A 24,048-nucleotide genomic window follows, 5' to 3' on the forward strand; every position below is an offset into this window, starting at 1 on the left:
TTTGTTGGAGAAAATGTCCAAAAGTTTCTTTTTACGTCATTTATGCTTCACGCAAACAAATTATATACAATCGTTCAAAGCTATCTTTTTTTTTTCTTTTTCTAGACGAAATTGAGTTGAGGTTTCTAAACTAGATTCAATCCTACATGTAGTAGCTGAGTGACTGGTTCCTTTTAGATCCACCTTCCCCGTATAGTTCATTCCATTGTTGAAGCGCTGTCACGCTCGCAGACTCTGATGAGACGCTCACACTCACCTGATTCAACACCATCGATAACAGTTACATTTCTCTGAAAGCCAGAGACAGATATGAAAGAAAGAAAGAAAAAAAAAAACACAAGTAAAAAGTCATACGAGGTCAACTGCGTATTTGAAATCCTCCATGTTCAAAGCTCGGATATCAGGACTTCCACTTCGAGCTGGAGGAACTCTGCCTTCGGCCAGAGCAGCATCTCGCTCCTACCGCCAAATCCCATCATTAAGCATATTTTTACTATATAGAGAAATTTTGGGCAACATAAATTTAGTTTCCTTGGTTGTTCAACACAAAGACGACTTACAGTTTTTTCCATCTCCAATATCTCCATGATTGGACGGTGGGCAGCAGTAACACATAGATTCTGCACGCACCAAAAGAGCATGTAACATGGAAATACATGAGCATTACTTTGCATTTCTTATCATTTTGACAGACCATAACAAAGCTAAAGGAGTTACCTTAAGATCGCTTCCAGAATATCCATTAGTCATACTAGCAACTCCATCAATATCCAAATCAGGGGACAAGACTTCTTTTGCGAGAATAACCTTTAATATCTTTGCTCTATCCAGAGCATCTGGTAGTCCCACCATCAACCTGCACAAAAAGTCAATACCATAAACTTTTCACGACATGTCAATTTGACAGAAAGCTTAGTCCCACAAGGAAGCTATTTATATATTACCTACGAGGCAACCTTCTAATGACAGCCTCATCAAGGTCAAAAGGTCTGTTTGTGGCTGCAAGAACCAGAACACGTTCCGTTTCCTTTGTCGTCAGACCGTCCCAATGTATCATGAACTCCCCCGGGTTTTGGCTTCGGCCTATCATGCTGTCCAGCTACAAGATAGTAAAATATTGGAACTCTGTCAGTGTCAGTAATCTGATTACAAGCAAAACCCGTCCACGCATTGACCATGAGAAATTACCTCGTCGAAAAAGATAATGCTAGGGGAAATTCTACTAGCCATCGCGAAGACAGCTTTGACATAACTCACACCCTTACCAAACCACTGCAATATTGAGAAGAACACAAGTTTGAACAAGAGATTCTGTGTATAAATTGGTACAATTTGGTAGAGTCCAACTTTTAAAGGATATTCTGTTACCCTTGACATTGAGATGTTAATGAAGTTAGCACCAGCTTCCGTTGCCACTGCCTTTGCAAGCATGGTCTTTCCAGTTCCAGGAGGTCCAAATAAGAGAACTCCTCTACAAGGCCGCACATAGAGAAGTACAGAAGCAGACTGATTAGGACTCCACCAATGCATAACTTTAACAACTAAATTATACAAAATTTCTTTTTTTAGGAAAGCCAAATTATCAGCTAGGACATAGTAAAAAGCCTATGTCCGTGTATACTGGCACACACAAATCAAAAGGTCCACAAAACTTATGAACATGTATACTGCCACACACAAATCAAAAGGTGATCCCTTCATAGATCTGTTTAAGGCAGGACATAGTAAAACATTATGGGATTTTACTAAAACCTAATGCAGATAAGATAACCACCTTTGTTAATTGCCCCTTGCGGAAAAGTTTAGGCCGTTGTAAAGGAAGCATAACCAATTCCTTTAAAGTGTCTTTGACATTCTCAAGTGCCCCAATGTCATCAAATGTAACACCAATGTCCCTGGGAGAAATAACATCACTAAAAAGCCTCTTTACAAACTCATGTTCTGTCATAATGTCCTGAAAGCAACAGAAGAAAGTAACAGTTGTTACATACTAGGAGGAATTGCCACAGTGAATATATGTAAACACCAATTCAATTTCCAAGAAGATTTGCTAACCTCGAGAGACTTCTGCGGGTTCTTAGATTCATTTAGAAGAGCCTGTAAGAGTTCTATTCCAAATTTTAAGCTGCAAGGATCCAAAATTCATACTCAATACTGAAACAGATAAGTAATGTACAGGGACAAGCTGCCAATTACCTATCAAGAGACAAAGTAACTCTAACATCTGGATCAGCATCAGGATTACGCTTTATATGGTCACTAAGAGCCCATCCAATGATCTTTTCTGCACCTGATGCAGATATCCAAAGTCAACTTTTTCGAAAAGCATTCCATTGTCAACTCTGGTCATCATGCCGAACAAAGGGAGAGCCATACTGTCTCTTTGAAGTGTAAGATCCTTTATGCACAGCGTCTCAATGCCTTCACACTCTATACCAAATCGTCCCAACACCTAAATCGAGATGCAATTATAAAGTCTTATTAAAGCTTCTGTAATGCCCCTGTTTTAAAACAGGAAATGGAATTGTGCTATGTGAAAAGCAGATAATCTTGTATTGTACACCAGAGAAAAAGTAACATATTCTAGAAAGTATACTATCAACGATTTATTTTCGAGTGACTTGAGATTCAAGCAATCAAGTTTTGAAAATAGAGGAATGATAGAGTTATAGACTTTAATGATACGCTATCTCCGCGGTTTTGCCTCCACAATCACATCTAACAGCCAAAATGCCACAGATATAATTTAGCTTTAATTTTTTGAAGCTAAGTATGCAAATAAGGAATGTAACTAAGAAAATCAAAGATTTCTCACTGAGATTGAAAATTTGAAATCCTTGATTTTCAATCTGACCCATCATATGTAAAACTTATTCCGTGTCTAAAAATGCTGCCATGATCTTTTTTTCTAATTACACACTACATCCAAGAATACAGCAAAAAGTATACCGATACCATATATTCAGATTTCAGATGAAAGACATAACATGCGCAATTGACTGGAATTTGCCTTTATTTTCAAAGCCTCAGCATCACGATCCAACTGACACTTCCAGGTTGTAAGAAGATCCTCATCCTGATAATAATTAGCTCCATCAAGTTTCAGATTTTTTGAATGCTTACGTCTACAAGAATAGAGTAACAGACCTGTGGCATGCAAATAGTAACTTTATTTTCAAAGAGATTCGTTAGAAGTTTCGTTGCCGTTGGGACTTCCTTTTCTTGCTCATGTTGTTGTCCAATATCCTGAGAATATTAAGCAAAAGTAACATTAGTCCCACTCTAGAAGAAACGGGATACCCTCCGTATCAAATATGTTAAAGGCTTGATTCAACATGCAGAACTGAAAACCGGCTAGAAAACAGAACTGATAACAGTCTAAACTCGCAGTTACAACAGGAGCACATTACGTTTTCCCACTGCACTAGACACCAGAATAAATTACGCAGTATAGTCAAAAGGTTAAATATTAGAAGTCTACTTCAACCACTAAAACACTGAAACACGGAAATGCAGAATGCTCTAAAAAAAAATGTAGCAATGATAACTTTTTACGAAATGAGTTCAAGGCATGCAACTGAAGAAAAAGCATCTCTTAGTAACTTACCTTCTCCTTGCGATTACCAGAGTGCGTCTGTGAATCGATCACAATTACGTTATCTGGGATATCTTCAAGTTTGCTTTTGAATGCAGAGCAAAAATCGGAATTTCCAACAACAAATTTCTCAGCATCTTTCAAAAATAGAATGACCGGACAAGTTCCGCTCTCATCATGGACAACCTGGAAACAGACGAAGATATAAGCATATGGAAAGTATTAGACGAAGAAAAAAATCATTACTTTGCAACTGAAAAGTACCTCAAACAATTTGTCAACAAGTAATTCATCTAGATCCTCGGAACCCGAGCTCTCGAACTGAAGATTAGTAGCTATTAAAAAGACAGACGAAACAGTGTGTGAGACAAGAGCTGCTGAGGACCAGTAACCAGTGCACTACTGAACATGACGTAGACGTACCACTGCAGAAGTACCCATGTCCCATTTCACACAGGTCACCAAGAGTAACTCCATCAGGTACTGGATTCTCAAATCTAACACCCACTTTAGCTTTAGGATTCTCATCAAATACTAAAATTACTTTCCCTCTAATCCCAGAAGGTGGTCCCCTGAATAATATCAAGTAAAGTGAATATAAATTTGTAAAAAGATCTACAAATTTAGATAAAACTATAAGATAGGAAATAGATTTTGCGAAAGATATTTACTTCTTGGATGTAAATAGAAGTAATTCATCATAAATTATTTGCATTTTCTAATAAATGAAGATACTTTCTTCGTAAGACCCAAAAAAATATAATATTCATACTATATAGAAGCAGCTGCCTCAATCAGAACTATCAGAAGAAGCAAACCTTGAGGTAGGTAGTCCCCGACACGACTCATTGCTGAAGAATCTTACCCTGTCACCTGCAAGTGTTTTTTCACAATGAAGTTTCAGAAACCCAGAAATCTAAGAAGATTGAAGAACATTATTTTGTTGCAAACAATATAAAGGGGCATGCCTTTCTTCAAAGTATAATTCACTGGATTTCCAAATGAACAAGGTAAAGTCTTAGGCTTTGAGTCTGGACCAGAAGAAGCAGCAGGAGAAGGGCTAGATGAATCTCCATCACCTGTTGACAAAGCCAATTTCTTCCCTCCATCAATGAGCTCTAAACTCTGCCTGGGAAGCTTACATGACTTTTTAGAAGCAGGTCCATCCATCAGTGACTTAAATTCCTCAGCAGTCATAGCCTGCAGGAGATTGCAGAGCAGATGCACCAGGAATTACTCGTAGTTAGGAAAACAGACAAATAAGTGCAGATGCAAAAACTTTCCTCTAATAAACTAACAAGCATATCATCATACATATCTCTAATCAACAATAAATTTTTCACAATATCTTACCCCCAAAATTGGATGGCTGTCAAATATTAGCAATTTCGCCTTGAAGTGATTGGCAAGTGCTTTAACCAATATCTCTTGGTATATTTCAGACCCTGAAACAATTCCAACCAAAAAGAGAAAATGATATTGCCGCCTAAAAGAAGTACTGGAACCACATAAGCAAGATACACCACAAACCTGCAGGACCAGAAAGCAATATCCTTGGGTTCAAAGTGGTGAAGTCGGAGGCATATTGGGCATATCCTTTATTCTTCTTTTTGAGATGTACATGTGAAACAGCTAGTAAAGCATTCTTTGTACTCTCACTGTGATAATAAAACAGAAAGACCTTAGTCAGCATTCACCAAACATAGAACAGTACCCATGCAAAGCCCAAAATACCAAAGACAAGAAAAAAAAAATGATTTGTGTGAAAGACTCCGAAGGGAAGGACAGGGCGCTCATATTTTCTAACTTTAATACTTCAGGAAGGGAATTCAAAGTTATGGCAATTCAAAGTTCATAGAAAGAAATGCACATATCTTAAATCTGTAAAAATACCTCAAATAATAAGGAAATTCATCCAGTGAAAATTCCAATCTTTCGCAGTCTACAATACCAGCTTGAATATATTTCTTGAATCTTGCAGCAAGTTGTGAACCCCTTGTCACCTCGTTTCTCTCCTCTAATATCTGATACCAGCTTTGTTAATATAATGCTAATTATTGTTGATGACGCCAGGGTCCAAGGGAGTAATTACCTCCATTTTGGAATCTTGGTTATGGCTGTCTGCAGCTTTATTACTTTGATTGTTATCAGCCATGCCGTCAAATTCAAGCTTTGCGCCTTCTTGGACCGCAGAAGTAGCAGGATTCTCTGGCGCTTGCCAGCTCATAATGGATGCACGGCTTGATAATCGTAAGTCCCGACGCAAGCTTGCAAGGGATGCGGAAATCGAAAGGTTTGATGGATCTCTTGCCTCTCTCTCTAACAGTAGAAATTTTCCTGCAGGAACCTCTTCCGTACCAGCGAAGACTGCAACATTAGACATCTGCTGATATATCTGGATACAACTTAATGGGAAAACTCAAGTGTATTTAATACTAAAAGGGGTTACTTGTTGCACATTTCATACAGAAGAAAAAAAGGTGGGAGGATACGAAAGCATAGCCCGTGCATAAACCAAAAACCAATTCGTCACCAGAGCGTAGCACATGGCTGAAACTCTTGTTGAGAAGTGCTCCATTAATCCACACAGGTCCCCCGGTTCCTGTGATATCTAGAACCGCTACAACATTTCCATTGCGCTGAACCATGTGTACAAACAATAATGAGAATACATACATACAGAACCAGCTTGTTTGTACTCTCGAAATCGAGGCGGCAGGGCAGGGCATAAAATAAAAGTATATAAAAACCTGAATTCTTGTGATCTTGCACAACAAAGAACCGAGATTCTTGCTGTGCATTACTGCGTTGGAGGTTAAACAAGAACCCAGAGTGAAGCACGGTCTAACAATGTAAAAGTTTGGATTCTGAAAAATTCACAAGTAAGCTCATCAATTTTTCAGGCAGAATAAAAAAGCATCAAACCTATTGAATCCATAGAGAGAGAGAGAGAGAGAGAGAGAGAGAGAGGTTAAAATCAAACTTGTGCAGACTGTGATAGCAATCGACACCACGGGGTCTTAAAGACACAATCTTGATATGTCCATCCGTCAAAAGAAGCATTCGGCGGTGGTGCTGAGTCTAGTTCAATTTCAAACAAAATCCAAAACAAATCAAAGATGAATTGAAAATTTCAATTTCAAAGATTGAGTGAAGACGGACGGACCGTGGCGTGGTTTCGCCGCCTCAATCGTGGCGTCTCCGGCGGTTGATGTTGAGGTTTCTTCATCTTCCAACTGAAACGAAGAATAATATCCCCAAAATTCGCCCAAATTCTCAAAACCAGAACACAGAAGAAGTTAAGGTCTCCGGATCAGAAAACCTTTTGACGTTTGGATGAAAGAGATTCATCGTCGTCGGAAGAAGCTGTATCGCTGTTACCGGAGATAGGTTCACTCCGCGGCGGTGACAACAACGCCATTACTGTTTCTTGATTCCCTCGATTGTAGCAGTTGCGAACGATTCTTTGAGAATCAATGCGAGAGAGAGAGAGAGAGAGAGAGAGAGAGAGAGATGAATTTTGAAACAAGGAAGGAACCCAAGAATTGTGAAAAGAGTAGTACTATTTTATTGGACTTTGTGAAGAGTGATGCAGAACCGAGCGTGTGAGTTCTCACGTGTGAAAATAGTAACTTGTCCAATGGAGAGTCGACACGTGGCATTATTGGATTGGACGATCAATAATGGCCGTTATTTTAGAAGCATGTGTGATTAGCGCTCTAATTTACTTGGCACAAGTCCGTGTGGTTTATGGATAAGAAGGTCCCCAAGCACATGGGTTCATATGTTGGGTGGTGGCCTAATACATATCTCCAACACATATATATTAACTAATTTATAGCAAAGCAAGGACAATGATATTTCTCTCTTAAACAGTTCGTCAAAGCTTTGATGATTGCATTGAAGTATCCCCATGAGTCCACCAGGTTCTGCAGAAACGATGTAGCATCCAGGTTGCAAGATAAGTAAAACTGCAGCAACTAGAACCACAGCAGCAATGACTACTGTACCTTTGAGGCAGCCACTTCCACGGGAGGGTCTTTCCGAGATCACTTTGCAGGACTTGTATGCTTCTTCGTACAGAGAACAATTGGCTCCTCCTCCTTCAGTGATGGCTTTTTCGTTCTGATTAGCATCATGCATTCACAGGTTAGGTCAGAGATGAAATTAATTACAAACTGAGTAAAGGGGTGAAATAATTAAGTTATCTTACAAGAGTGAGAAGCATTACCATTAGCATGAAGTTCAACATAGTTCTATTGAGAGTGAGTTTATCACTCGGAGATGATGATAGTTTGGGGTAATGATCCTTCCATTCGCCTACAAGCCTTTTAAGAAGAGCACCACTAGCTTCTTTATTCGTATAATAGAGCCTTTCCCAGAGCTTGAAGCAATCTACATTTTCTGTCAAAGACCAGATAGTTTGGCTAAAGGAGGGTTTCCTGTAAATAACAACGGTATACACTAGTTGGAGAAGAGAGAGAGAGAGAGAGAGAACAAGAAGAAAAACTCAAGGTGTTCCATTCCATTAGTTACGAATACCTTCTTCTCCAGCTAATTTCAAAGAAAGAGTGAACATTTGTTGAGTCACTTGTTTCATTAAGTCGCTTCCTGGTATACCGGCAAGAGCCACATCCTTCAACAAGGGGTAAAGTGCCTCAAACCTCTCTGTAGCCTGTGTATAATATAGATCGCATGCATAGTACTGATCAGAATCGACAAAACGCATCAAGGTTTTGTACATAATAAAAAACTGATTACCTTTACTCTTGCGGACGATACAGGGAAAGTAAGCCTTAGCAAGATCTCAAACGAAGGAGGTGGAATCACCCGTGGTGATCTCTTTGCAACAGATCCATTTACAAGTAAAGCCCGAGCTTTTGGATTCGACAAAATTCTGACAAGAAAAAATATGGCATAAACAAGATCAGATTATAATATTGTATATAGGCAAAAGGAGAATGATGACATCACTTCTCAACCAACTGCATGATGAGATCTGTTGACTGAGGAGAGTAGGTACCGACTAGTGGTAACAAGTTACGCACCCATGAAAACAAGCCTACAGCTAAATCATATCGGGAGGCCTGAGCCATCATCCAAACTATAAAGGGAAGCTTGTCCTGTCCCCGATACTTACGCCTATCCCTCATAGCCGGTAATACAATAGCCAAAGATTTAGGCTTCTTACGCAATACCATTGCTAATGCAACAAATATTGCTACCTTTTAAGTTGTTAAAAACACAGTAAAATGGAGAGTTAGCCAAACAATTCAAGCATTAGACACATAGGTCAAAAAGAAGAAATTTTGCGATGAGTTTTTGCCAACCTTAGATTTGGATTTAGGAGGAGGTTGTTGTTGCGCAGCATCAATCTCCCCACCAGCGCCTTTGGGATGATCTGCTTGTTGTTGTTTGGCTTCTTCCAAACAAGTGAGGATATGTTTAGACGCCCACATTACAAAGGCAGCGAGTGTCGTAATACGGAATCGTTTGATCCAATCCACTGATGTTTTGTAGACAGGATGAGGAATCTGAGATAATGGGACCTGTTTTACATATTATAAACAAATTAAATCAGCTTCTTCGTCACGATTTAAAAAAAAAAAAAAAAACTAGTCTTCCTCACATGGATGAGATGGATCAGCTTGGGGAAAGGAGAGTCGTTGAACATGTTCGCCCATGGAAATTGCACATCCGAAAGTGTTATCCCAAGGTACTCGACAAAATTCAACAGCTGAACCTCCGGTTCAAACCCATGCGCGCAGTTTCTATTAACAAGTAACAGACAAACAAGTTTAGTTTGATATTTTGTCGATCGATTTAGAGATCAGAAAAACAAACGTTTTCACATGGCTTAATTTACCGATAAATCGACAAGGTTAGCCGCAAGATCTGAAGCATCGATCTTTGCGACAGCTTCGGGAAAAGACACTTTCGGCTTCCTCTCCTCCTCCATCTTCTTGTTGGCTGGTTTCACAGATTCCATCGGATCCATAAGCTTTTCTTAAGTTCTAAGTCTTCTTACTAGAGGATTGATGCAAAGAGGGTTGAAGATTATTCTACGAAATTGCCTTTATTGAAATCAGAGAAGGAAGAACACAAGAATATTGGGGGATAACAACAACAACAACAACAACAAAAAAACGAGATTTTTAGGGTTTTTAGGGCCTTTAAGGCGCAATATCCTAATTTCGAAATCGAATTGCGCTAGCTAACATTTGTAAACTGATTCTATTTACAAACCGGTCTTCGTTTATTCCAATCCAATTGAACCGGCCTCACATTTGTAAAAAAAGGTACGTAACATTTCTGAATCTGAAGCCTCCTCTTATTAAAATAAAAATAAAGACAAGTAAAATATATATCCGGTCTGAAGGACTGAGCTGGAAGGGTTGTTGTCCCATGAACTTTATGCAGGACAACAAGGTCAGAGTTTCTGGTTCTAGGAAAAGACAGCGGCCAATAATTAGAATAGCAAGCAGCTGCTGCAACAGTAGTTGAGGCGTGAACTCCCCAACTTCCCCAGACCAACTTACAAAATTTAATTATCATCTCGAGTTAAGAAGCTATATTGACATAAATATGTTGAATTTCTATGACCTATAACACGTAACAATTAATGAACATTAACATAGATTTGACTCTTACGAAAAAAGAACACAGAAAATAATACACATACTATAAACCAAGTCTAACTGAAATTTAACATAAAAATACAAGTCTAACTTATATTAGCATCAAATTTCAGACATAACAAGTCGTGACAAATGAATTCGGCTGATCTATCTGATTACCAAACACTGTGTTGAAGCTACTCGGCTGATCTAATCAAGCAAAAAGTTGCAGTTTTCAAGTTATCTTCAAAGTTGGATTGCATATTGAACCTAACGGTTCGGATCCAGATCATACTGAGATTAGAAAGGTCTAAAAAGCAAAATCCTTGACAAGCTTTTCTATGCTATGAAACTCGATCTTGGGTGAAGATAGCCATCAACTCAAGCCCCAGCTTTTCATCATGCTTCACCACGTACCTGTTTAAGAAAGCCTTATCGGTACATGCCAAAACAGAAGCCATTGGAGGGAGTTCACTTCCAAGTGATCCTTTAGACATGAGAGCTTTCACGACGTTGCACCTAGGTACAATCCTCTTCTCCATGCTGTAACCTAGTACCTGAGGGAACAAAGTTATGACCTTTAGTGGCCAATTGATCTTCTTTACCACAAACTCAGTCTTCTTCTTCACCATCTCTGCAGAATAACCAATGCACTGAGGAAAGCACTTGACCATCATCACATACTCATCTCTGCTGAATCCTAAGCCTATAAATGTTTCCAAGGAGTTCAATATCTGCTGCTCTGAAGAACGTAAGCATAGTGGATTCTTCTTGAACACTAACAAGACCTCATCTTCGCTCAGACCACACTTCTTTAAGGTATCAAATGTCTGACTTATCCTATTCTCTGAGTATCCAAGAAAAGCAGGACACTTCTTAAAAAGTTCCCATATATCGCTTACAGTTAAGCCAAACCTTTTATAGACATTGAAGTTTTCTTCTAGTCTTTTCTCGCTCAATCCGTAAACAATGCATAAAGCTTCCACAAACTTTGGGGTTGTGGGATCAAAACCCATCCCAACAACCTTCTTGAGTGATTCTTTAAACTTTTCTTTTCCACAGCAGACATGCTGATTAGAGATAAGCAATGAGAATAACAACCTTTGAGGCACGCCCAATTCTCTCAAAACCAAAATATTTCTGATCTTATTCTCCTGCTTACTACCCAGTGGCAAAGAATGACACAACTTTTCAAACTTGGAACTCTTGTCCGCTTCTATAATCTCTTTGACGATATCATAGTATCTTCTGATACTTTTGCCCCCTTTCATTCCCAAGATTTTAGGAACTTTCGAAACAATCTCAGAGAGCTCAGAGCTTGAAGCTCCTCTTGACTGCAAAAACTTAAGCTTGGGACTAAGTGATTTCTCAGCATCTAATACAAGCAATGTTGGATAATCCGTAACGATACTGGAGATCTGAGAATCTGTAAACCCATGACTTCTCAAAAGACTCAGAACAGAATCAGGATTGCTCTTCTCCACAAAGCTGAGCTTACTTGAAATCGATTCTGCAACTCGTTTAGCTAAACCCAATGAACCAACGAGGTAAGAGACTGTAAAGTTCTTACCTTTTCGACCATCTCTAAGGCTTACAACATCAGCAGCAGAACTAGCAACAGAGGAGAAGGAATTGGAAAAAGCAGATCCATTTTGACAAAGGTTCACTGCAGCACTCAAGTTACAAGACCATTTCTGAAACTGGACCAACCTTTTTCCATGAGGAATCAAAGAACACATCACATTACAATGAGATTGACAAACAAATGGCTTCGAACGGGTTCGAGCAAGCTGTCTGATTCTAAATTCGAGAAAACTACAGAGGGATAAATCTCAAAAATTTCTCCAAGCTTACAAAATATTCATCAGTGTACCGCGCGAGAGATCGATAAGTGTTCGAGAGTAAAAAAAATAAAAGATTTTGGGGGAAGGAAGAATGAAGAAACTAGGGTTTGTTTAATGGTTTACGAGCAATCCCTGATTACAATGTACCAAACCGCGATTCATGTTTCCGACTCGATTGGCAACGATGTGAGTTGTGGGCTTCAGTCATTTCTCTTCTTGGTCCAATTAGAATATTCATAAGGTAATCTGGGCCAGTCTCTACACAAAAGCCCACTCAAGCATTATTGCTCGACGGAAGGGTTTGTGTTACAAAGAGAATAGTAACCTATAATATAGGGTTCAAAATTAAATTTTGATAATGTCAAACACGACTCATTTTAAATAACAGATCGTGCCACAACCATTCTCTCTGTCCTTCGATTAAGTAATTAATCTTTGATTAAGATATATTTTCAGTATATAAAAAGACACTATGTTTTTAAAATCTTTAATTGAGCTAACTAATCCTTTTCTGTAACAATCATCTCATCGGGTATATAGCAAATATAATGTTATGTTGTAAGTGTTCTTGATGTGGGTATCATCGATCTTGCGCCTTCAAGTGGAAGAAATATATTATGTTGGAAAGTTTGGATGATTCTAATTTTTTTAATCTGATATGTTTCTGCAAGTAGCAAAGTGAAATCTGTCAGTTAAATTATAGAAAAAGGGACAAAAATATTACATAGTGTTATTTTAAATTTTTAATAATGTTGACGTAGTTGTACGTCTTCATTCTCAATGTCTTCACTATAAAATAAAATTTTCCAATATAAAGAGAACAACAACAAATCTTGAATTGAGTATCAGTTTTTGACACAGATTCTCTAAACTTTCCAAGTTTTAATGTCGTACAATAGAATACTTATCTTCTCGTATTTGGTCGTCTCTCTAATCCTCTACGGCTTCGCATCATGTGCAACATTACCCAAAGAAGAAGGTATGTATGTAATTTGTATATACATACATACATACATATGAAAATTATGTTTGAGTCGGTGTAAGTGTACATATGTTCTTGGTTTGGTTCTCTTTAAATTTGAATTTTGCAGTCGAGGCTTTAAAAGGTGTAGCAAAAGCGTTGAAGAAGGATAATTAGAAATTCAACGTGGATCCATGCGACGTCGCTTCATCTCAAGGCGGGTGGAGAAATCCTAGCCCCGCCGAAGGTCTCGAAGACGTCGTTACTTGTAACTGCTCTTCCTCCGTTTGCCATGTAACCAGCATGTACGTTCGATTTTGTTTTCGGACAATTCTTGATAATACCACACTTTTTAAGTTTTGTTTCATAGAATACCACTAAGACTTGGCTTCGATTTCACCATATTCGTGCTAATATGACAAATCTTCTTCGAAGATTTTCTAAGAACAAGAAAGATCGAGTAAACAATATTCTTAATGACATTTTCTTTTGACAGCGAAATAAGTTCTTAATAACATTTTATACCATTTCCTAATCAATCAAATTATTTTTTAATTAGTCACATTCTATATAATATTCTAAGGCTTAATACCATTTCCAGACCTTTTTCGACGTGTCACACATACGTGTCTGCATGGTATTGGGTCGAAAACATAATTGACCTTCATTTTGTGACAGAGTTCTCATGGGACAAAACCTTCAAGGTTCTCTTCCAACAGAGTTTTCAGGACTTCCTTTCTTGCAAGAGATGTAAGCAACATATATATGCACTTTACCCCTTGCAAGTTTATTACAATATCTGCCGCTACTCACTTTTAACGGTCACATTCTTCTTTCTTTTGATCAGTGATCTGTCTAGAAACTTTCTTAACGGTTCAATTCCTCCAGAATGGGGAGCTTTGCCACTTGTCAACATGTATGTATAAGCTTATCTATGTTCATAGATATATACACTATAGATTGATTTGATTGAGTATGTTCGTTGGATTATGAATATTGTAGCTCATTACTTGGTAAACGGATAAGTGGTCCAATCCCGAAAGAATTTGGAAACTTTACGAACCTTAACAGTCTGTAAGTACACTTCTCTGATACCTCTCCTCAACAGTGTTTCAGATCAAAATATCTTATATTCTTATTCTCTGTTTCTGGATCATTTGGTTTAGTGTCTTGGAATACAACCAACTCTCCGGAACATTACCTCCAGAGCTTGGGAATCTACGGAACCTTAAAAAACTGTAAGAACGTTTTGCCAAGGTTCACTGAAAACGTTCCATGCATAAAGTCTTTCCTTATGTTAAGCTATTTAATCTCTTTGTAGCCTTCTTAGCTCCAACTACTTGACGGGGGAAATCCCAAGTACATTCGCCAAACTTACTTCATTGACTGATTTGTAAGTTATTCCTCTGTTTTTTTTTTTCTTTTATTCTAAATCATATGTTTCCATGGAGATTCTAACTTTTAAACTAAAAGTTATATGTTTTCTCTTGATATATAGCCGTATAAGTGACAACCAGTTCACTGGTACTATACCAGATTTCATCCAGAACTGGACAAAACTTGGGAAACTGTAAGCAATATACTTTCAACGTAATAAGATTTTTCTTATGTATTTTTCATATTGGTATTTGTTACTTATAAAGGATTGAAATATTTGTTATGCTTCTAATCAGGGTTATACAAGCAAGTGGTTTAGTTGGACCCATTCCTAGTGCCATTGGTCCTCTGAAAAAGTTATCAAACTTGTAAGTACACAAATTAAACTTTGAGTGTTGGGGATTCGTTAATTTTCGCCTTTCATGGACTGAATCACCTTCAGTGATATATATTAAATATTTTTTACATTTTAAATTTTGTAGGAAAATCAGTGACTTGGCCGGACCTGAATCTCCATTTCCCCTGCTACAAAACATGACATCGATGAAGACATTGTGAGTTTGAGCCTAAGAGTAAACATATTAGGTAATTATAGGTTTCTTCCTACCTTCAATTAGCTAACTACCATTACTCCTCGCAGGGTTCTTAGGAACTGCAACCTTACAGGAGACTTACCTGAGTATCTTGGAACGTTTACATCCTTTAAGAATTTGTTAGTATTATCTTTCTTCTTTGGCAAGTATGAAATCAAATTACCGAAAACGATGAAAAATAATTTAAGCTGACACTGTGAGACTCTTATGTAGAGATCTTAGCTTTAACAAGCTCAGTGGACCAATCCCCGATGGATATGCCACTCTCTCAAATGTAGACAACATGTATGATGCTCTTCTCTCTTCTTTCTTTTGTTTCACTAAAAGATTTCTATGGAACTATGTTTAATTGCGTTAACATTTTGTTTTGCAACCTTTCAGGTATCTTACAAGCAACATGTTAAACGGGGAAGTGCCAAGTTGGATGGTAGACAAAGGAGACAATATGTATGTTTTTTTCACAGATATTTCTATGTATAGTGACAACAGGAGAAGTAACGTTTTTTGGTTATTGTATATTTTCTTGCAGTGACATTTCTTACAACAACTTCTCCAAAGATACTAAAACCCAAGAATGTCAACAAAAATCCGTGTAAAAAGCACAATAAACATTTTAATGTTTTCTGGTTCTCATATGCCTTCAAAGTTGGCTATAAAGCTTATGGTTCCTTAATTTGTTCTTTTTGTATTTGCAGGAATATGTTTTCAAGTACAAGCCCTTTATTAGCAAATAACACGTAAATATATATCATAATTTTTTTAAAAGCTTTGGGTCTATAGAAAGGACGCTTACTCTTTTTTTTTTTTTTTTTTTTTTTTTTTTTTTTTTGACAACCTATAGAATATTTACTAATATTTTGATTTTACATTTACATTTTGCTGCAGCTCAACTGTTACGTGTTTGAGTAACTATATATGTCCTAAAAGTAAGTCTTTGAAGCTATATCGATATCGCGTAATATCTATGTACCCTGCACATCTGATTTATATTCGGTTATTAATCATCTGTTCTCAGCTTTCTATGGCCTCCATATAAATTGTGGTGATAATGATATAACAATCAACGGGACTAAGTATGACGCTGACACATAGGATACACCAGGTTTCTATGACAGTAGAAACGGTTGGGTTGCTAGCAATACAGGACACTTCTTGGGTGATGATGGTTCTGACGATGGAAAAACTTTTTGGTCCAAGAATTCATCAGTGCTTCAGATACCTGATCCTACGCTTTATACAAATGCCCGTCTCTCAGCCATTTCCCTCACTTACTATGCGTTGTGTCTTGGAAATGGAAACTACACGGTTAATCTTCATTTCGCTGAAATTATGTTCAATGAAAGCAACACGGGACGACTATTTTTCGACATATACATTCAGGTATATTTTGATCAAACATGTTTCCTAAATGCCTTGTTATATATGGTTATATTCAATTTGATGGTGTGATAATGTGTAGGGTAAACTTGAGATTAAGGATTTCAATATTGTAGATGAGGCAAAAGGTGTTGGAAAGACTGTGATTAAGAAAAATTTTCTAATGATTACAAATGGGAAGTTGAAGATAAGATTACAATGGGCTGGGAAAGGAACTCAAGGTATTCCTGTAAAAGGTGTCTATGGTTCTCTCATATCGGCTGTGTCGGTAGATCCAAGTAAACTTTTCAAACCCGAAAAGACTTCAAATTTATCTGAGTGTTTTTGTCTCTTGACTTTATTTCCTATGACCTTTATGTAGATTTCATCCCACCAAAGGAACCTGACACCAAAACTGGTCGTGGAAGATCTGTTGGTAGTGTAATTACTTCGACGGTGTTTCTTGTGCTTTTAATAGGCAGTATTTTATGGTGGAGAGGCTGCTTGAGACCCAAGACTCAAATGGAAAAAGGTACATATAAATACTTGCTAAAATAGTTTTTTTTTTTTTTTCTAACATTTTAGTTCATTTTGAGTCTTGTCTCTTCGTTTCTTCCTAAACTGAACTGAATTTTTTTCTTCACCTCAGATTTCAAGAAATTAGACTTCCAGATCAGTTCGTTCTCACTGAGGCAAATCAAAATTGCCACGGATAACTTTAATCCCGCAAACAAGATAGGAGAAGGGGGTTTTGGTCCTGTACACAAGGTTAGCATCATAAAATGAAATGTCATTTTTTTTTTTTGGTAAGGATAAAATGAAATGTCATTGTTGTGTGATATATGACGTTTAAGGTTTTTTTCCATTGTATGAATACAGGGAGTGTTGACAGATGGAACCGTGATTGCGGTGAAACAGCTATCATCAAAATCAAAACAGGGGAATCGGGAGTTTTTGAACGAGATTGGTATGATTTCGGCTCTACAGCATCCGCATTTGGTTAAACTATATGGATGTTGCGTTGAAGGTGATCAACTCTTGCTAGTTTACGAGTACTTGGAAAACAACAGTCTCGCACAAGCTCTTTTTGGTCAGGCATCCTTTTAAAACACTTTATATACCTTAAAAGTTAAAACGTTCTATCCCATCCATATTTTTGCTGAAGAAAAATGTTTTTGTTTCTATCAAATTTATAGGTCCTCTAGAGACTCAGATACAACTAAATTGGCCAGCGAGGCAGATGATTTGCATGGGGATAGCTAGAGGACTAGCTTATCTCCACGAGGAATCAAGACTCAAGATAGTACACAGAGATATCAAAGCCACTAATGTCTTGCTTGACAAGGAACTAAACCCAAAGATTTCCGATTTCGGTCTTGCTAAGCTTGATGAAGAAGATAACACACACATCAGCACAAGAATCGCCGGAACATAGTGAGTTTGAGTTAAATATCAATCAATCACAACTCTGTGTGATTTCTTTCTTAAAGCCAAAGGAACTTTTTTTTATTTCTTGCAGTGGATACATGGCTCCAGAATACGCAATGAGAGGCCATTTGACAGATAAAGCTGACGTCTATAGTTTTGGTGTTGTGGCTCTGGAAATAGTTCACGGAAAGAGCAACACAAGCTCAAGATCCAAAACCGAAATCTTCTACCTTCTTGACTGGGTATATCATCATTTCACCTCCAAAACCCTAAATAATAAACCTTAAACCAAACTCATAGATCTGAAAACTCATTTGTCTTCCACAGGTACACATTCTAAGGGAGCAAAACAAACTGCTGGAAGTAGTGGATACGAGGCTAGGAACAGAATACAATAGACAAGAAGCAATGACGATGATTCAGATCGGGATCCTCTGCACCAGTCCAGCTCCAGCAGATAGACCGTCGATGTCGACGGTGGTGAGTATGCTCGAAGGACATTCGACAGTGAACGTTGAGAAGCTCATAGAAGCTTCGTTTAGCAAAGGAAGCAAAATGGACGAAGAGGGCGTGAGAGCAATAAACACTCATTACGCTATGATAGGTGAAGAGGAGATAACGACTACGACTACGACGACTGATTGGACTACATCAAACAACAGCACCAACACCAACACAGGGGATCTTTACCCTGTTCAGCTCGATTCTTCTTATTGGAACACCAGATCTTAATCATAGATTATGATTATTTATCTTACTAGAATTCAAACTATGGTTGTTCAAAACAATTTAGATGAGATAATGCTGAGTCAGGACAAAAATATGGTTGTTCTGTTTAAATACATCTTTTCATTTGTCTGACGTATGGTTCTGATTATGTATGGACTTCGAAATATTTCCATTTTTGACTATAGCTTGAGATTTAACTTTTTTTAAGAAATCAAGAAACTTGCATATTAAGCAACAAATTTAATATAGGAAATTTTCCTTTTTTTCCACAATGGGGCGGCGATACACCAAACCCTAGTTCCTAATCTTCTCTCTATTTATACATGTACAGGATGTGTTTATTATCTGCTCAGAAGAAATAAACAGGAAACTTCAAAAAAGATGGATCCAAAAGAGAAGAAACAAAAGCTTGACACATCAGAAATCGCAAGTCCCTCTCTCTCAAAGACGCAGCATCTAAAGGTGAAGAAGAAGAAGACGAAGAAGCAAAAAAATCAGAAAATCACAAGTCCTCTCTCGATCTGTCAAAGAATCAAGATTTGGTAATCGCAAGTCCCTCTCTCGATCTGTCAAAGAATCAAGATTTGGTAATCGCAAGTCCTTCTCTATCAAAGATTGATGTGGGAGAAGCGATGAAGAAGCAAAACGATGTCGCTATATTCCTTGCCGAGAAAGTAATCTCTGCCGTAGCCAAAAACTCTAATTTCGTCTTCTCTCCTGCATCAATCAACGCCGTACTCACCATGGTTGCTGCTAGCTGTGGTGAAGAAGGTGAAGAACTAAGATCCTTCATCCTCTCCTTCCTTAGGTCGTCCTCAACGGATGAACTTAACGCAGTTTTCCACAAAATTGCTTCCGTTGTACTCGCTGACGGAAGCAAACAAGGCGGCCCCAAGATCGCTGCGGTTAATGGAGTTTGGATTGATCAATCTCTACCTGTTAGTCCTTTGTTGAAAGATCTCTTTGAGAATTTCTTCAAGGCTGATTTGGCTCAAGTTGATTTCCGATCCAAGGTTAGTTTCTGATTTTAGGTTAATAGATGTATAAAACATATCAAATTAAATGTTTTTTATTTTGCTTATAATCTTTGGTTCCCCCTTCGGTTGTGGTTTTGTGACTATGTGTTTTTATTTTGTTGTGTTGAAGGCTGAAGAAGTGCGTATGGAGGTGAATTCTTGGGCATCAAGTCACACTAATGATCTCATCAAAGACCTTCTTCCTCGTGGATCAGTAACAAGCCTAACCGACTGTGTTTATGGTAACGCATTGTACTTTAAAGGAGCCTGGGCAGATAAATTCCAAAAGCCAATGACGAAACGCATACCTTTTTGCCTTCTCAATGGAACATCAGTGTCTGTGCCATTCATGAGAAGCTCTAGTAAACAATACATTGAGGCTTATGATGGTTTCAAGGTCCTCAGCCTTCCTTATCGAGCAGGCTGTGGTGACCGCGACTTCTCAATGTATTTCTATCTCCCGGACGACAAGAAAGGTGGATTGGATAATCTTTTGAAGAAAATGACATCTACTCCTGAATTCTTGGATAGTCACATTCCCGAAAGCAAAGTTAATGTTGGTAAATTTAGAATCCCAAAGTTTAAGATCGAATTCGGGTTTGAAGCTTCAAGTATTTTCAATGACTTTGAGCTTGATGTGTCATTGTACCAAAAATCATTGATTGAAATCGATGAAGAAGGCACTGAAGCTTGTAGTTTTACTCGTGATGGACTCCGTGGCTGCCGTTTCGTGAAGACGTTGGATTTTGTAGCCGATCATCCGTTTTTTTTCTTGATTAGAGAAGACCGAACCGGAACTGTTTTGTTCGCTGGTCAAATCTTCGATCCTTCCAAGTCTTCTTCTTCTGCTTAGGACCAGGCTTTACCGGATCAGATTCTGCTATTCTAAGATTTGGTTCTTTCTCTAGTTTTTGGTTTTTTTTTTTTTTTTTTTCCTTTTTTATTAAGTTATCATTTGCTGAACTATATTTGATCAGTTTACAACCGAGATTGACTTTTGTCTGGTGGGTTTGGGGTTTCATCAGTTTGATTGGTCTCCTAGAATACTTAAAAAAAGAAAGTATTCTTTTTAGCTTTAGTCGATAAGACCAAAATTTTAGCAGATTTGCAAGTAAAGTAAAGATGGACCGAAAATATAACACTTAACGACGAAGAGACAACAAAAAGAGTCTATCAACCCCCTACATACAAATATACACACTCATATAGAAGAGATAGCTTTTGTTTATTCCGCAATCTTAAGACTGAGATGAAATCACTCCTTCATCTCAATGCTCTTGACATCCTTTTTCTTAACACTGTTTTTGGTTTCCGATCCTCATTACTCACCGGAGAAGATTCACAAACGTCATAAGCGAATCGACATCTCTATGCTCTGATGGGTACTTAATTGCCCGTGGAGCACTTTTCGGAAAGATCAGTATCGTTGGGAAGCTCCCTAACTGAAGCTCTTGCTTAGCAAACTCCTTCTGCTCACCATCTGCTCTGAACTTGGCCACTTTAACTCCTTTTCCCGCAAGTTTCTCAGCCAATTCGATGTAAGATGCCTCCATCGCCTGGCAAAAAGGGCACCAAGGAGCGTAGAGCACAACCAACCATGCCTCTTTACGGTTCTCTAGCTTCATAAGATTCTCAATCCCTCCTTTGCTCAATGTAACCACATTGTTGCTTTCAAATATCTCTTGCACAGCCGCAGGCTTTGAATCCTCCGAAGCACCATCTTCCTCCTTGATGTTCCCTTTGTGCAGACCACATTCTTTAGCTTTAGCATCTTCCCACCACCACCTTCCTTCTCTTTCATGCTGACCAGGAAGCACAGGCCTAGTGCACGGCTCACACCCGATAGAGACATATCCTTGAGCATGCAAGGCGTTCACAGGGACATCCATCGTTCTCAAAAAGTTCCACACATCAGCTCCTTCAACATTAGCCAAAGGATTCCACTTCACAAGACTTCCAACACCACCGTCTAGTCCTTCAAACACCGGATCAACCTGAACAATCGGGATCTCAGATCTCGTCCCTGGAGATTGATCTTTCCTCTGTCCTGTAATCCAAGCTTTAAGACCCTTGAGAGCACGACGCAGAGGTCTTACTTTCCTTACACGGCAACACTCCTGATGACCATCCTCGTAGAAAGAGAACAAACCTTTGTTCCTCACTAAAGCTTGAACCTCAACTGCATCAGGAAACATGTACTCAATGCGAATCCTGTATTGCTTCTCGACTGCGTCGAAGAGTCTGTAAGTTTCCGGGTTCAACCTCCCAGTGTCTAAACTAAAAACCCTAAAAGGCTTTCCAGTTAAACGAGCGTATTCGATCAACGCAACATCTTCAGCACCACTGCAGAACAAAAAAATCAAAACCAGATTCATAAGTCAATCAAAGTTTTCTCTTTTAAAACTCTAAATTGAATCTATAGCTCTCAAAAATATATAATCAAATCTTACCTGAAAGCAATAGCGATGTCATCTCCAAACTTCTCAAGAGCTTTATCCATGATTTCAAGTGGAGAAGCATCTACAAGTTTCTTAGCGAGTTGCTCAAAATCTTCAACTTCTCCATCTTTCTCTTCAACTTCTGTAACCACAATTCATCAAAGTCCGAATCAGCAAATCGAAAAAGCCAAATCGAAAACAAAAATTGAAATCTGAGAAATAGTCAGAAGCAGAGCACGAACCAGGAGCAGTTAGAGTTGAAGCACGAGGAACCCAAGATTCACTGCGTGAATGTGACTCAGCGTTTAAAGATTTCACAGAGTAACGTCTCTGAGACAAATGGGTTCGATCAGATAACCTAATCGAACAGATTTGAACAGCTACAAAAACAAAAAGAAAAAAAAAACACCGGCTTTTTCAAATTTCTGATTTGAATCAACACAATTCAGCAAATGGGTACAACAATAAACAATCAAAGAATCGATTTTGGAAACTTTCACGAGAAAGTAAAAGATAAAGTTCGTACCTTTAGATTCAGAAGAAGCTCCAGAACGAGAAAAACTCGATCCAGAGATCGCAGCTGAAGATGAAGTAACAGCTAAAGCCATTTCTTACACTCAACTCTTCGAATCAAAAAAAGGTTTTGAAGAAAGAAACAATGATCTTTGGTTTTGTTTTTTAAGCTTCTTCGTCTTCTATGGCTGAGGGCTAGAGTGTAGACTAGGTTGAAGCTGTTAAATAATGGCCGATCGAAGCAGAGAGAACATTTAGGCTCTAAAGGAATCTAGACGTTTATACGGATTGATTCGTTTTTGATGACGTGGCGAGCTTTGAATGGTGGAAATTAAATTGTGTGAAATTAAAACGGTTTCATCGCGTGGTGAGCACTGGTGTATGAGATGTGGCGACTAGGAGAGGAGGACACAAGGCTGAAAATAAATTTTCAAAAAAAAAAAAAAAAAAAACTTCGCATATGTTGAATATTTCACCTCAGAATTTAAATAAATATTAATCTTTTTCATTTCTTTATATCTATTTAATTTCGTATTTTTAATTTTTTGTATCGTCAATAATTTTATGTACTTCAACCAAAAGGAGTGGTTCGGAGACATTTTTTAAGCAATGGTCCCTCTCGTCCCGTCGTCCCACCTGCGTATAATATTGAGTCATTTGTGTGGACAGTGGGCAACAAAGTAATTGAGATTAGTTATTTGATTTTAGTTGTGTTTAGCTAAAAAATTTAGAATCTTAATCAACCACTAGAAGTGAATGCTTGATTGTGACTTGTGCTAGATATCTAATCCTGATATCTATCTACGTATTATGGTCTGTATGGTATGGCAATACATGTTATGTGATATGAATTTGGCACATTAAAAGAAAGATTCCAAATTTCCCAACGACCCAAAATAAAAATATAGAAGAAAGAAAGATTCGTAAATATAACTTGTGTTCTAATTTGTATCTCAAGTGTTTTCATATGTGTTTTTGGGTTCCTAGCACATCAAGCAATGATGACTTCATGACGAAAGCCGTGGCCAAGAATAGATATATATTGCAATCGTAGTGTATTGTGAGGTAGATATATAGCATTATGTTGCAAATTAAACAAACCCTTCATGTAAGTTACTTTAATGATTTGCGAGTAATTCAAATCATTAACAAGCAAATTAATTTAGAACCGTTACTTTTCAACGAGAGAGAGGAAAAACAAAACATATGATCGTAGTTTGGAACAATGGTTTTGTTTTACATCACAATTATAAAAAAAAAGTTCGATTAAACTCAAGTTTATACTTGCAAAATGTAAAATGAAAATGGTTTTGGATTTTAATTATATCACTTACTTAAACCCCTTAAAACATGCTGCATGAAGAACTAGTGGTGCAACTGCTTTCAAATTTGTAATGTAGTCCACATGTGCACGCTCAATTTGAATTCAATGACATAATTATTCACAATTGTCACAAAAGGTTGATTCTGATATCTGGCTACTGTTTAATAAAGATTCGTGTGGGGGAAGTACTTTTCTTTCGAATAGAATAATTGTGGTGAACCACATACTTCACATAGCATTCACTTGGCGACCTTTGG

General features: G+C 37.9%; 5 protein-coding genes and 1 pseudogene across 7 annotated transcripts; 2 read left to right on the forward strand and 4 right to left on the reverse strand.

Moving 5' to 3' along the window:
- Positions 1–14: 14 nt before the first annotated feature.
- On the reverse strand, positions 15–7,131 carry LOC104752866 (uncharacterized). Of its 2 annotated transcripts, none has more exons than XR_015585255.1 (27): positions 6,918–7,131; positions 6,762–6,831; positions 6,579–6,676; positions 6,346–6,462; positions 6,088–6,234; positions 5,688–5,990; positions 5,489–5,619; positions 5,126–5,253; positions 4,949–5,040; positions 4,564–4,795; positions 4,414–4,468; positions 4,019–4,167; positions 3,860–3,930; positions 3,608–3,781; positions 3,148–3,246; positions 3,011–3,076; positions 2,377–2,452; positions 2,197–2,290; positions 2,056–2,125; positions 1,775–1,954; positions 1,369–1,471; positions 1,189–1,272; positions 945–1,099; positions 718–856; positions 561–620; positions 355–459; positions 15–256 (listed from the first exon to the last, which is right to left on the reverse strand). XR_015585255.1 is itself a non-coding variant. In XM_087493217.1 (27 exons), the coding sequence occupies exons 1-27, from the start codon at positions 7,014–7,016 to the stop codon at positions 143–145; spliced, it is 3,246 nt and encodes a 1,081-aa protein (XP_087349343.1). In that variant the 5' UTR covers positions 7,017–7,131; the 3' UTR covers positions 15–142. The 2 variants fall into 2 exon arrangements, 1 of the variants encoding a protein (XP_087349343.1); XM_087493217.1 differs by having other exon boundaries at positions 1,369–1,506.
- Positions 7,132–7,288: 157 nt separating this feature from the next.
- LOC104754124 (uncharacterized) lies at positions 7,289–9,735 on the reverse strand (annotated as a pseudogene). The gene is made up of 8 exons (XR_015585423.1): positions 9,462–9,735; positions 9,225–9,366; positions 8,926–9,144; positions 8,570–8,820; positions 8,357–8,492; positions 8,138–8,270; positions 7,827–8,037; positions 7,289–7,720 (listed from the first exon to the last, which is right to left on the reverse strand). The product of XR_015585423.1 is annotated as an uncharacterized LOC104754124 (transcript).
- Positions 9,736–10,214: 479 nt separating this feature from the next.
- LOC104752867 (uncharacterized) lies at positions 10,215–12,212 on the reverse strand. The gene has a single exon (XM_010475124.3). It carries the CDS (start codon positions 11,949–11,951, stop codon positions 10,557–10,559), a length of 1,395 nt encoding a protein of 464 aa, XP_010473426.2. The 5' UTR covers positions 11,952–12,212; the 3' UTR covers positions 10,215–10,556.
- A 2,664-nt stretch (positions 12,213–14,876) lies between these two features.
- LOC104752868 (putative leucine-rich repeat receptor-like serine/threonine-protein kinase At3g14840) lies at positions 14,877–18,503 on the forward strand. Its single transcript, XM_087492862.1, has 15 exons — positions 14,877–14,948; positions 15,035–15,106; positions 15,201–15,272; positions 15,369–15,434; positions 15,517–15,579; positions 15,683–15,724; positions 15,873–15,942; positions 16,080–16,367; positions 16,447–16,642; positions 16,726–16,875; positions 16,993–17,111; positions 17,223–17,433; positions 17,549–17,777; positions 17,863–18,013; positions 18,099–18,503. Exons 1-15 carry the CDS (start codon positions 14,929–14,931, stop codon positions 18,501–18,503), a joined length of 2,154 nt encoding a protein of 717 aa, XP_087348988.1. The 5' UTR covers positions 14,877–14,928.
- Positions 18,504–19,054: 551 nt separating this feature from the next.
- LOC104752869 (putative non-inhibitory serpin-Z5) lies at positions 19,055–20,405 on the forward strand. The gene is given in 2 exon segments (XM_010475125.2): positions 19,055–19,513; positions 19,647–20,405. Coding segments are annotated over 2 exon segments (1,140 nt in total). The 5' UTR covers positions 19,055–19,132.
- Positions 20,406–20,639: 234 nt separating this feature from the next.
- LOC104752870 (5'-adenylylsulfate reductase 2, chloroplastic) lies at positions 20,640–22,946 on the reverse strand. The gene is made up of 4 exons (XM_087493219.1): positions 22,481–22,946; positions 22,197–22,334; positions 21,967–22,096; positions 20,640–21,859 (listed from the first exon to the last, which is right to left on the reverse strand). Exons 1-4 carry the CDS (start codon positions 22,560–22,562, stop codon positions 20,842–20,844), a joined length of 1,368 nt encoding a protein of 455 aa, XP_087349345.1. The 5' UTR covers positions 22,563–22,946; the 3' UTR covers positions 20,640–20,841.
- Positions 22,947–24,048: the final 1,102 nt, after the last annotated feature.

The sequence above is a fragment of the Camelina sativa genome, chromosome 16 (genome assembly GCF_030686135.1).
Source record: "Camelina sativa cultivar CO46 ecotype springtype chromosome 16, ASM3068613v1".
NCBI classification, from domain to species: domain Eukaryota; kingdom Viridiplantae; phylum Streptophyta; class Magnoliopsida; order Brassicales; family Brassicaceae; genus Camelina; species Camelina sativa.